Here is a 13897-nt window from a genome sequence, read left to right on the forward strand (position 1 = left end):
AAAGCTGCAGTTTACAACCATGTTTGTCTAGAGCCTCCAGTAAATAAAACAAATCACTTTATCATTTAATTATAAAAGATATATTGATCATATCACAAATATGAGGCATATTTTTGAGTTATGGCCAAAGACATTTTATAATCAGTGACTTTTACCTTTAACCAACGAATTCTATACCAATCACCCAGGGAATAACCGGACCAGCTGGACACCCTGGAATAGCAGAGTTTGGTTGCCTAGCAACCATGGAAGGAGCCAGTGATGATAATGGTAATTTTTCTTTTTTGTGTGTGTAATTTGCTTTTGTGTTATCTTGTTTACTGGCACCCTTCCAATCTCCAGGATTATAAATTCCATTAAAAAAAGTAGACGGCATAAACTGGCACATAAACTACAATCGTCGGTCAACGATCAGCGTGGAGCACTAATGTTAGCTATGTGTGAGACGGAGTTACAATAATGTGAACCATTAAAGAATATAACAAGATGTTAATCAATTTATCTCCAAGATGCGTGAAATGAACTCAGCCAGGTACCACCGCGGGATTATTGATATATACCAGGAGATCATTTGAACTTGCTTTCCATAACTGCCGTTAATTTCTAAAAAATAAAAAAAATTGAGCCTCAGTAAATTTGACTTTGATGACTTTGATTCCTGACAGTATGTAAATAGTTCAAAGAGATGCTTTTAATGAAAGCTATAATTTTATGTGCATATTAAGTATAGATATTCCAGATACTTCAGGTTTCTTCTTTTAGTCTGCGAGTTAAACGCCGTTCAATCCCTTTCAAGCACAGGAAAGAAAATTAAAGAAGAACGGGTTAGCTAAACAAAACTTTATTCAACAATTTAATGGACATAAGCTTTTTGCTGAAGAAGAAAGTCGCCTATGCTTATGAAACTCATTTTGAAACACTTAACTGTGTGGATGTTCTAGTAACTAATTAAAGCCAATGACCAGAATCACATTAATAAGATTTGGGTTTTAGTCTGGCTATGATTACTGGACTTAATTTCACAGATGATTAAGTATTTTCAAGACTTAAACTAATATAATCTAGCTTTCATTTAATAAAACAATCTAGTTGTTTAGGTATAGCTACAACTGCCAGAGTGTGGAAATTATTTCCCTGAAGTTCCCCGGGTTTTGCCAAGCTCTTGACTGCATTTTTGCCCTTTTTCATCAGTAATTGCTTAACAGTTTGGTCTTTCTATACACCAATAAGCCACAACATTAAAACAACTGACAGATGACAGAAATAACACTGATAACCAGTGTAATATGATGACAATCCCACTCCCCCTGCGCCAGCAGGAGGCCCCATACAGACAAGACACTCCCATGCACCACAGAAACTGCTTGGGAAATACAGAAAGAAGACTACAGAGAGCTCAGAGTTTTGACACAGCCTTCATACGCACATATCTGATCAAACATCTGTGGCAATTTCTAGAATAAGCCTAATCCCAAAAAGTCCCACCTCGTAACCCATAGTTTCACTGTCATACACCCCTAGATCCCCTGTGTCCATGCACCAGAGCTTAGAGCTATGGGGGCAAGGCCCTTCACAGTATTAGGTGGGTAGTTTTATTATTAGGTAGCTCAGTGGAAAAATACAGTAGTTGATGTGCAACACAAGCTTGGTGAAATGGCGTGAGCTAAAAAGCTGACCAAGTTAAATGAATGGCTTGAGAAACGCCTCACTCTGTCTGCTCCTTACACCAAGACAACAGGGTCAATATTGATTCCAAAAATCACCAGATTTATGATCAAATATGTCCTGAATCCTGAGGAGAAATGTATTGGCATAAGACAAGTAATTAGTCTCTATGCCAATATGCACTATGCAAGACAAAAAGGCTCTTAATAGGGCCAATCACTTTATAATCCTCAATAAATTGTCATAATGTTAATATGTTACCTCCACTGCCATAAAAAATGGACCATAAAACTGGCCATCTGACAAATTACTGTGATAGAACGAAGCAGTCAGAGAACCATAATGGGATTTTAAGTTAGACATTTATTTAACATAAGGAACCTGTTATTATTTATCACTCTGCACACTCATTTTAAAGTGGGTGAGCAGAAATGAGGAAGGGGACTCACTTTAGGTCAGTGTCATTATTATATTATAAAAAATTTAAAAAAGAAAGAAAATCAAGTGAATCAAATGGTTAAACAAAGCAGGACTAGACTCAGATTCAAAACATGTAAATTCTATTTGATATCATTTATCAGACCACATCACAAATTACAATGAATGCCTCTTAGATTAAAAAAAAAAGTTGATATGTGGATGACTCGTTTTGTAATTAGAGCACAATATGAAAAAGGAGTAAAGTAGAAAAAACTTCAAAGACTAGTCTGAAACTGGCAGTTGTTTGACACAGTCTAGTTGTACTACTGGCAGGCAATGTCAAATTCCATTTAAAAAAAAGATTAATTAAGTTCAGATGCAGATGCGCAGTTTTCTGTCCTAAAGTAAAATTATTTGTGTCAGATTGGAGAAAGCACTTTAGGAGAGGTTAATTGACTGACATCAGTTCTTTACCTAAATAGAACACTTCAAATGACATTTCTTTAGCTTACCCATATATGTCAAGTACTCTGCTGAAGAGTAAAATATTAATAATTTAGAATAATCCCATTCTAAACATTAAGAGTAAACTTTTTTTTTAAATTTCTCAATTCATGACAATTAGCAGATGCCATTCATGTTCATAACTGTTTTCAGATCTTGCAATGTGAAGTACATCCTGCAAGCTTATGTTGTGATCCAAATCCCACATTCAATTTTTCACGTTGATCAACCTGTCTTTCATCCAATGCCTGCTACTCATCACTATAGGTAAGCAAAAAGGTTGGTAAAAATGTCACAAATGTATCTTATGGAAAACACTTCTATTGTAGCCTGGACCTATAATTGCCAACAACAGCAGCTTCATACATGACTCGGGTGATTCTAGGCTCAAAATGATAGTCGCAATATTCGGTTCAACCAATTATACTTGGATCTTAGCATTGTGATTATTATTATTTAAATTATTATTAAATCCAATAGCTGTAGTAAATTTCTTAGTGGTAATAGGCCATCACAAACATGTTTCAATAAGTAAACCAGTCATACCAGTCAATCCGTAAGTCAAGAGTGCGACCCTTTAAAAACCAGAAAATCCCCATGGGTCACACTCAATCTAAACTCTTCACTCTAATCAAAATACAAGAGAAAGTGATTTTTCTTTCCAAAACAAACAATAAAAGTTGTTTGCTATACATTGCTAATATTACCCAGTAATATCCAAAGTGTTAAGGCCAATGTTTGACCCAACTACTTTTTATATAACTAAAAAAATGTATATAAATAAGAAAAGACCATACTTGTAATTTCAAACTAAATATCTGTTATTACTGCGGCCCATCTGCAGTACTTCTGTTGCCCAACAGGGGGCTTCAGCTCGGAATTTTATATAAATAAAATTGAATTGAGTTGAACTGAACATCGGTAATTACTGCATTATACCAATTGTCAAGAATTAACTGATATTTACACAATATTAGGTCATTATTCCATCAGTTCATTTACCATCATATATCCAGATTTTGGTCACCGCATCTACTCTTCTGGGTGAATAATAGGGCACCCAAAGCCAGGCTCTGCATTGGATTGAACATGCCTAAAGCATGACATCTTGAGATGCATGAACAATCTTAACTCTACCACTGGATTGCTACCTTTCATATTTGTGATTCTATTCTTTCAGTCACTACATGCAGCACATGCCCACAGGTGACAGCAGAAACAGAGATAAACCTGTAAAACCTGTAAAACGTCAGCTGTGCCTGCGCCCTCAGCTCTCTCTTTACTTTAACAAACCATTACAACATCTACACTACTGCAGACACAACCCGCTTGTCAATCTCCTGCTCCACTCTAGCCTCACTCCCCAACTCCTTCCCAACCTGGAGCAGGTAGTTGGCTGCTTTTCATCAGATGTTGCAGGAAAGCTTAACGGCCAGAGTGTTTCTGAACAGCATTACTCATAAATGGATAGTAAATGGTTCAAATGAAATGGGTTCTTTATTATCAATACTCAAAGGTTTGGCTGGTCACTGAAATTTGGTCTGCAATGGTAAATAGAACACATAACAGCTCCATAGTGATAAAAATGTACCCCTATGTTTTCAGACATTTCTAATCAACAGCAGATTAAATCTCCGGTCCAGCAACAATGGAATAATTGAAAATGCACTCAGATTTATGAGAGACCCTTTTCTAGCAATTTATTTTCAGAAAGTGCCAGTTTTTTCATGGTTTTTCACACAGTTTTTCTCCCTGCTGCTCTCTGAAGCAAGCCATGTCTATATGCGAGGTGTGAAGCTGTGTGTTAGATAGGCGGAGAAAGAGACAAACGCACATACACATGGAGGGAAGAGATACGCAATAACATTTTTCTAAACGGTTAAATGCTAGACAGGTGGGTAACCAGACAGAATTCAATTTCACTTCAGTTTTATTCACAGCAAAATTCATCTCAGGGCACCTTGAAGACCGTACCATATTATACAGGGAAACTACGTATGTCACAGACAACCCAGAAATAGGTGGACACACTCTGATGCTCGTCACATAACTCTAAAAACTGCATTTATTTTTAATGCCAGGACTCTAAGAATATCCCCAGTTCAAGTGGACAATTTCAGTTCACAAACATACACACATAACCTTTTACCTCTATTATACATTTTTAGTTGTTTTGTTTCTACCCAACACAACATGAAGCATTTTCTGCTGGCGAAACTTATTTCAGTGGTCTTCAGCAACATTAGATTTTAAATAAATTATTGACCTAAGCACTAGATTTTAAATAACCAATATACTGTAAACTAATAACACTGTGATTACATAACACTTAAACTGATTTAGAATTTAATTAAATACATCTGATCTAAACTGGCTTCTCTCTCATATTGGCTGTTATCCTCCCCACTCTCCTCCCCTCATCTTACTGGTTAACTCTTCCCGGCCCCGTTTGTACCTCAAGAGCACTTGGCTAGTTTCAAACTATTTTCTAATAACCTGCTAAGTTGATTCTAGTGAAGAGTTAATACTGCCATTAACTTATAGTTCTGGTTTTTACTGACCAGGCTCCTGACATGCATACTATTAATAGCACGTTGAAGAATTGTGCCTCTGACACTGACAGCACACACAGAGAAAGACAGTGAGCGAGAGGGACAGTGAGAAAGGGAGAACCAGAAATATTTTATGCCATATCAAATTTTTTCCTTTTCTAAATGTTGTTTTTGTTTATCTATTTTTATTTTATTTTATTTGTTATTGTTGATTTGTGAATAGCCCAAAAGGGTTTGAGAGTCTTAATTTGGACAGTGTTTACTCATCACTGTGTTTGATGGTTGATTTGTACAACTTATTTACAAGTTTACCTTTTTCAGCTAGTGGGCCTAGAAAATGAAAACTTAAACAATGGATGCAGTAAAACAATAAAGTAAAACTTATGTGTATATTCCACTCACATCCAATCCACTAGTGGAAATGTTTGAAGAGGAAGTTTGCACATGCTTTAAAAAGCATGTGACTGTGATGTTGCAGTTACATACCTCAACTATTGTGGTTTTGGCTGCCTTGCACATGGGCTGGTTGAAGTTCCTAGCTGTTTTCCTAACACAAACCAAGACATACATATTGAATAAAATGTAGTGGCAGCAAATATAATATATAAACCAGAAAGTGATTTCAAAATCTCTCAATGTGGTGTCCATTATGTTATATCCTGTTTAGACTCAGAGTACCAGAGGACACTGCTCTCTTGTGGTGAAGAATTTTACTACATTCAATTTGGACATGCACTGGATTGGTTCAATGTTACTCATGTAGGGACCTATGCATAACCTAAACTTTGCTATAACTAAAAACAATATCTAAACACAAGAGTAAATTGAGAGCATTATTTAGATTTTTCTAACTTTTGCAGCATCAATGCATATAATTGAACAGAGCTATATTAGTAGTAATGAATGATAATCCCAGTGCAGTTCAAAAATATTCTGTCTGAATAATTAAAGACGACGTATGCGCCAAAGTAGATCTGCAGGCTGAGAGCAAACAAGAGCTGACAAAGTTAATAAAGGCTTAAAATGCACTATGGTTTCATATGTTCAAATATCTCAAACTTAACACAACTTTAACACAACAATCCATGTCATTAATTACCTGAAAACAATGTTCCCGGCCTTGTCAGCTTTCCAAGCTTTGATCAGTGCAAAATCTCCAGTGATGGCTTTCTCCATGACGTAGTGCCTGCCACCAAACTCCCTCACCTGTGTACAACCAGGTGAGAAGTTACTTACAGGATGAACTAAACAGTGAGCTGTTTTAAAGTTCTGTTTTTAATTTTAGACTTGGTCTTTGTAGTTGTCTAAACTTTGTCATGCTATAGATTCTGTGGCATTTAAATAAATCTGCAATGGCTACTATTCAGGGTTACACATTACACCACCTGTGTGAAATCTCCAAAATATTTTTTACACTTAAAATATCAATTTTGACGAGGCTCTTTTCCTCAGTCACAAGACATGTGTCGCATGCCAGTACCTAATGGAGATTTATTCAACTCACTGTGTAATTTACTGTATAAAGAAACTGGATTTCAGTGCTGCTGTGCACTACAACAGATCAGACCAGAGCTCTTGGGAATCTGTGCATTGTGAGGACAATTCAAGGCTACTATCATGTAACCCGCGAAGTTCAGCTACAGCACTTAATTCCAAAACTACAACAGGGATTACAGCACTCTCACCTCTCTCTTTTCACTGGCAATGGCAATGCTACCATCTTTGTTGTACTTGATAGGAGAGCCACCCTCTTGGATAAGAGTACCATAGCCAGTAGCAGTGAAGAAGGCTGGAACCCCAGCTCCCCCTGCCCTGATTCTCTCTGCAAGAGTACCCTGTGGGGGGAAAAAGTGACAGATTATGAGAGGCGTACAAGAGAAATCCAGATACATGTCCACAGCATGTTTGTTAAAAACTGTATAAGCCTTGTCACTTGACTTTTTTTTTTTTTTTTTAAACCAACCTGAGGCGTTAGTTCCACTTCCAGCTCCCCTGACAGATACTGTCGCTCAAATTCTGCATTCTCTCCAACATATGAGGAGATCATCCTCTTGATCTGCTTAGTCTGGAGCAGCAGGCCCAGGCCAAAGTTATCCACTCTAAGGAAAACACACACAGCACTAACTTACTAAGCTTTGTTTTGTTTATTAAATTAACTTAAGCAGTTTTTTATAAATATAAGCTGATCTAAAGGGTACACACAAGTGTCTTGTTGTGTTTTATTTTACATTTCATGTTATTATATTTCAAATGAATACATTTTCATTTTTTATTTGACATTAAAGCACTTTTCTGTCAATACTCATTTATTTCTAGCAACTATGCTTCTTTTTCCTCATAAGAAACTATCAACGTCCTATCTTCCTGCAATTTCCACCATTTCTTATTGTTAACGTAAACGCTTAGAGAGGTTATTCAAGGTTGTAACTCAGTCAAGCTGAAACGGATATGGCTCCCTTTTCTGATCTTAAGACAAAGCAAAGACAGTCACAGTCCAGCTGTGGCCTATTCACAGCCATAATCACAGTACATTTGATCAAACACAGCTGCTGAGCCTGGGGTTGCCACTGAGTCAGATTTTTCTGAGCATGTCTTTGTTTATTGTCTGTCAAAACCGCACGGAATAATTGTGCTTGAAAGAAGCTGTGAAGCTCACACTGGTCCGAAGTGTGTCTTACACCTGCTGCACATAGGGTGTCACGTATTTAGACCACCATACCTGGACAAATCCTCATGACTCAACAGTTGTGAATACATTTTTCTAGCCTTCTTTGACAAACATAAATTGCCGAGTCCCTCAAGCAACTGTTTGATCAGCTATGAGAGGACTGGCTTTTTGTGGCTTTAAAGCTCTTTCATACCAAACAAGAAAAACAGATGGCAATCGAATCAAGTTAGTTTCAATCTGTCCAAACTGTATTTTTGCAACACAAAACACTTTAAACATGTGCTTTATGTTAATGCACAGGCAACTAAAAACTCACTTACACTGCTCTAATCTCTAACTACCACTGCTTTGTTCTCTAATTGTAACTCTAATCTCGGGTTATCTTAAAGTATATAAAGGCCATGCCTTATCAGAATGCAAAAACAGATAACTGCAAAGTGCACTTTCACATGCACACAAACCACTGGTGATGCAACACACAATGGAAACACTAAAGAAAGGTTTTGGCACTATTAACTCGTGTTAATGTTTTGTGTGTGAAGCTGGTGTGTATGGAATGATGTTTGAGGACTATAAGCTCTTCAGGCAAATACTCAGTGCTCATTCATGAGAACAGATTCCAGCAGTGATCTTGAGCACAAGTGTCACTGCCTTTTATACAGAATCTATTTGGTTTGTGTCAAATTCTGAAGCAGCTGATTACACAGTACGTATAAAGCTGCAAGGGAAGGCGGTTCTGTAACAGCCCAATAATCTCCTTTTGTACAGCTGAATCCTTCTCAACTCATCGAGGGCATAAAGGGCCAGCTGTGTCAGTTTCATGAGAAGTGAAATATGAGGGTCTCGTTCCTCTCACCCAAAAGCAGTGAGACAAAACACTTATGTGTTCTATATTGCTACAAAAGTCAAAAGATTAAAGATTTATCCTTGATTAGGGATCACTTTAAAGAATAAAGTGACACAACACAACCAATATTTCTGCATGTTAACTTCTTACACTTTCTTTCCACTGCTGCCAAAATAAGGTTAGCAATGCCTAGTTGTCAAATAGTAAATCTAGTTTTCATTCAAAAAATAGTTTGTTCACACTGCTTTACAAGCAAACACACTTATGCAGTACTGTCATTTAAAAAAAAAAGGAGTCTTTATTACAGTACTTGATTGCCTGCCACTGATATAATTAATTTTCCCAAGGGGTAATATGAGAAACTGGGACTGTTGTGCAGGGCCGAACCATAAAAGCTGAACTCAATTCTGTTCAATATTAACTTTATCTCTTGATATGCTTCCTGGTGCAGCCCAGATCCAGTTTCTCATGTGGCCCCTTGGGAAAATTGATTTCCCACCCATGACTGGGATATATGATCACCAAGAAGGCTTTATTATAAAATGATCATACGAAAACATACACATGTAATTCTTACCCTTTAATAGTTTTGTATGTGGCATAAATACAAAGACACAAAAGGGTAAGAATTACTCAAGTTTCACTATTTCTGTATAAGCACTACAATTAAATGTTTACTGGATTGTGACACGCCAGGTTTTGATTACAAAAGAAAGCTGCAATTTTCTTTTTCCTTTTTTCTATCAACAGTATTAGAATTTTATTTGAGTTAAAAGACTGAACGCAACCTTCAGTTAGTTCTTGCTACTGTACAAAATGTACAAAAGGACAAAACGTATAATAAAGGTAATTAAGGTCATCAGCTGACTGTTATGTGTACACTGAATCTGCACTGAGACCAAATACAAACATCACACACAAGATCACCTGACCACACACACCTCTTCCTTGTACCTTATCCAATGACTTATCTACTAGCCTCTGGGCATCTCGCTAGCACAACACTGCCTGTCTGGCGTTACAGTCATAAGGTTGCCAATGCTGCAATTAGACACCATCACAGGCTCAAATCAAGACAAAGAAACACTACTATTCAAGACAATAAGCAAAACGTTCAAGTTCATATGCAAGGATGTGGTTTGGTTAAAAGATTTAAACCAAAGTAATAATTCTAATGTTTTTGTTTTTATTTAATTCTACCCAAACAACCCAACAACAATGAATGGTACTATTCTAAAACAGCACGTACAAATCATGTACACTTCCACACATACCCTGCATTGTTACTGACTGCAGTGATGCTCTTAACGCCAGTCTTCAGTAAACTGTTGATGAGATTCTCCGGAATTCCGCATAATCCAAAGCCTGAGGTGGAATACAAAAAAGTAAGCGTTGCAAACAAGAATCACTGTGAGAAAAGAAAAACGATACACATTTAAACACTACTTTAAATAAAACTGCCAAAAGTATGTATCAGTGTATTTACGTTGTAAGTAAATGTTATGACTTTGTGTTTTATCTTCACTTGTTCACCTGATCTCTGTGCATTTACTGCCATCGCTAATTTCCTTATATTTTGCTAGGAAACAATAAGAAATGTCTAATCCAGTTAATTGGCTTAAAGCATAAAAAACATTTCTCTGAAAATGCTCAGAGAAATGAAAACGAATGAAAAAGCAGCCGATGTCCAAAGAAAACTTTAAAAGACCTTCAGAAAGCCTGGAGAACAATTGATTAAGACCAGTTACAAAATTACAATTAAGTGCTGTATGCTTAAGTGGTTAAGTGTTAACCAGATATTTTAGGCCAATTCGTTCATAGCAATGTGAGAATTAGGTTGTGATTTGAACTGTGATTCAGTGCTCTCCTCATGGACTTTGGATCAAAGTCCAAAGATACCCCGGCCTTTGATGACACAGTTGAGCTACATGGTGTGAAGGAATTTTATTCGCAAACATATATTTAAGACATTTTAAGATCATATAAGGACCTTAAAATGTCTTAAATACACATTTATATCTAAGGATTAGGGACATGCCAGATTTGGACAGTAAACTAATGCAAAAACAATGATCTTGTTAACTACGTCAAACCACACAGAAAAACCAAAGTGCAATCAGCTTGGATCAAGTCCAGGTATTTCTAGACTTGTTTAGAAATATTCTTATATTGCACTGAGGGAAGGTTCATCTGCTTTTCTCTTAGACAGAAGTGCGTCACAATGGAAAACATTTAACAATGTCACTGTGAACAGGACTATAAATAAGATCAGTGGATTGCACTCAGTGTGTGGATGATACTCAACCAGCATTCTACAGACAGTTTGGAATCACTTCATTGCAAATTAGACATTACATTTATTCTAATGAATTCACCTGCCACTTTCTTACGTGCATGCGTTCAACCGCTCATTAACACAAATATCTAATCAGCCAATCAAATGTCAGCTGCTAAGTGCATTTAAGATGACACACTGAAGTTCAAACCAAGAATCAGCCTGGGTAAGAACGGTGATTTAAGTGATTTTGAATGCATGGTTGTTGGTGCCAGACAGGTTGATCTGAGTAATTTAGAAACGGCTGATCTACCATCTACCAGTATTGTTCCACACAACCATCTCTAGGGTTTAAAGAAAATATCCATTGGTTGCCCAGTGGTTCAACAAAAGCTGGATAACAGAAGACTGAAAAAACATTCTCTAGTCTGATGAGTCTCCTAACAATTGGATGGTAGAGTCAGAAAAAAAGATAACCATGGATCTATCCTGTGTATTAACAGCTCAGGCTGGTGGTGGTATAATATTGTGGAAAATATTATCTTGTCACATTTTAGGGCCCTTGGTATACCAACAGTGCACCATTTAAATGCCACAAGATACAGGAATATTATTGTTGTTGACTGTGTCCACCCCTTTACGACCACAGGTCTTCTGATAGCTGCTTCCAGCATGAGAACAAACAATGTCACAAAGTTCAAATGACCTATAACTGCGTTCTTGAACATGACAATGAGTACTCATCACTGTAACCAAATAGCCTCCACAGTTAGTAGAGCACTTTTGGGATGTGATGGAATGAGAGATTTGCATCACGGATGTGGAGCATGTTTTTGTTTCCAGCACCTTGATGAGTCTATGCCATGAAGAAAAATGAAGCTATAAGAAACAGTAATACCAAGGTGTACCTCATAGCATCCAGTGAGTGTATGTAAATATAAAGCATAACATACTGTTAGGTGAACAAAATCATCATAAACCAAGAAGTCCTATCTGACATTGTTACAACATGTTTGTGAAAGTACTATACATTACCTCCCACAAGAATGGTAGCTCCATTATGGATATCTTTAACTGCTTCTACAGGATCCGAGTAGAACTTTGAATTTTTCTGACTTGATGTGGAAAAGTAAGAGCCACAGGTCTGTAGAAAGCACAAGAGCATGAAATACAGCAAATTTGCATTCATAAAAAATGCTGTTTCCGCAACACCAAAACAAACAAACATGTAAATTCTAAATAGAAGCACAAAAAAATAAAGGCTTAAAACCTAATGACCTGCTTGCACAGTTCAAATCCAATTTATTCTGTAGAAGAAAGGAAAAGTAAACCTAACTGCTGAACAAATCCTGCAACAAATGCAGGCGAGATTATGATAGCGCACAGCCAAGAGCCAAAAACCAACAGTCAGCAGAGGATTCAGGTTTAAACTCATGTGTTTAAAACCCTGTGTCAGGCCAATGCGAGCTGCTGTCTTTTGTAAATTCTCATATCTCAGACAGTAGTTAAACGCAAGTTCAACCATGAAGGGCAGTTAAAATCTAAGCTATCACGCAGATTGCTGCAATCACACTGTGTGGGTGATAATTAACTAGCATTCAAGAGAAAGCTTAAGTTCACAATGTTCTTGTCATTACACACAAATACATTGTTACAAATAATCTTTTTTATTAGTTAACAAAACGAGCTTCACATTTAACGACTCTATAATATTGGAACATGTTTTTGAACGTTTTCCGCACTGAATAAAACGTGTGGCAGGTGTTTAGACCTAAATCTATGATTACTTGGTGTTGAGTTACGCGCACTTGTGATCATCCAACTACACATACCTTAGTCAGATCAAATAACCTGATTCGCTTTATTCATGCATTTCTAGATCTTAGCAGCAGTTTTTGAAAGGATTGGCAAATGTGTTGTATTGCGCGTATCCGCAAGGTTGTGCGCCCTGCAGGCTGAGGTCAGCCCGCAATAACACAAACGCAAACTGAAACAGTATAAACGACGCGAAGCTTGGTTCATAGTTTCATTCCAAATGTAACCAATACTTTAATGACAGTTGAATTATTATATTTTACTACTGTCGTCTCTTTTTTTGCAGCAACATCATCTCAACACTCCTACAACAGGTGTAACGTCGCTGTTGTTATACTGACCTTGCTCAATTGGTGGATGGCGAAGTTTATTTTGGTTCTGTGGTGGGTTTTCAAGAGTATATTTTCCGCTCTGCACAAAGCTTTGAGGGCCGCCATGATTTGGAGCTACAAACTTGGGGTAGGCGGAGATGCAGGGTGAGCGCTGACTGGATCTTTAACCGAGCTAGCTGAGGGTCACAAAATATGGCTACACGCAAGCCCAGCTCGGCGACACGACGCTATTGGCTGTTTTCAAACAGGATGAAAGGAGAAGCTCTTCTTCGTTATCTTTCCCCCACCTGGTAAGCTAGGCATGTTTTAGTGCATTGCCGCCTACTGTTGGTGTTGTAGCGTCATAGCGTTTGAGAAAGCCCAATACTACCCTTGTTCTCTTGTTCTTTTTTAGTAGGGCTATACTGTATTCAAAGGTCCACGAAGAAAACATTAATTTCCCTGACACAGCTTGCAATGCATGAGAGCAATTTCCAATCTCTGTTTCCCCACTACATCCCATTATCACATTGATGATTCAGCCTCTCACTAAGGATGCAGTGGCACAGCATCCTGCCAAATGGCACATGCAAATCTACATTTTCTACCTAATCTTATCCACGCCCAGGGGCGGAGCGTGGGGGTGGCTTACTGGGCTTAAGCCCGGGTTGTTTTGTCAGAAGCCCGGGGTCTTTTGGAGTGTAATTTTTTCATAGATGCCTGGCTGACAACTGTATAAAACAAAAAGTACACACAATATTCGAAGCACATAGTGCACACTTGGGGGAATTTACGACTGTGCGTGAATCCCCCCTGATATTGGTATGATCTGAGCTCAGG

General features: G+C 37.6%; 1 protein-coding gene across 1 annotated transcript in view; it reads right to left on the reverse strand.

Annotated features, from left to right (window-relative positions):
- oxct1a (3-oxoacid CoA transferase 1a) overlaps positions 1-13572 on the reverse strand; it is a 55269-nt gene extending 41697 nt beyond the window's left edge. The window contains exons 1-7 of the mRNA XM_004547187.6: positions 13088-13572; positions 11967-12075; positions 9931-10021; positions 7105-7240; positions 6827-6976; positions 6241-6347; positions 5628-5688 (exon numbers count right to left, since the gene is read on the reverse strand). Of these exons, the coding sequence (XP_004547244.1) occupies positions 5628-5688; positions 6241-6347; positions 6827-6976; positions 7105-7240; positions 9931-10021; positions 11967-12075; positions 13088-13183 (750 nt within the window). The 5' untranslated portion in view covers positions 13184-13572. The remainder of the gene's footprint in view (positions 1-5627; positions 5689-6240; positions 6348-6826; positions 6977-7104; positions 7241-9930; positions 10022-11966; positions 12076-13087) is intronic.
- Positions 13573-13897: the final 325 nt, after the last annotated feature.

The sequence above is a fragment of the Maylandia zebra genome, linkage group LG12 (genome assembly GCF_041146795.1).
Source record: "Maylandia zebra isolate NMK-2024a linkage group LG12, Mzebra_GT3a, whole genome shotgun sequence".
Lineage (NCBI taxonomy): Eukaryota > Metazoa > Chordata > Actinopteri > Cichliformes > Cichlidae > Maylandia > Maylandia zebra.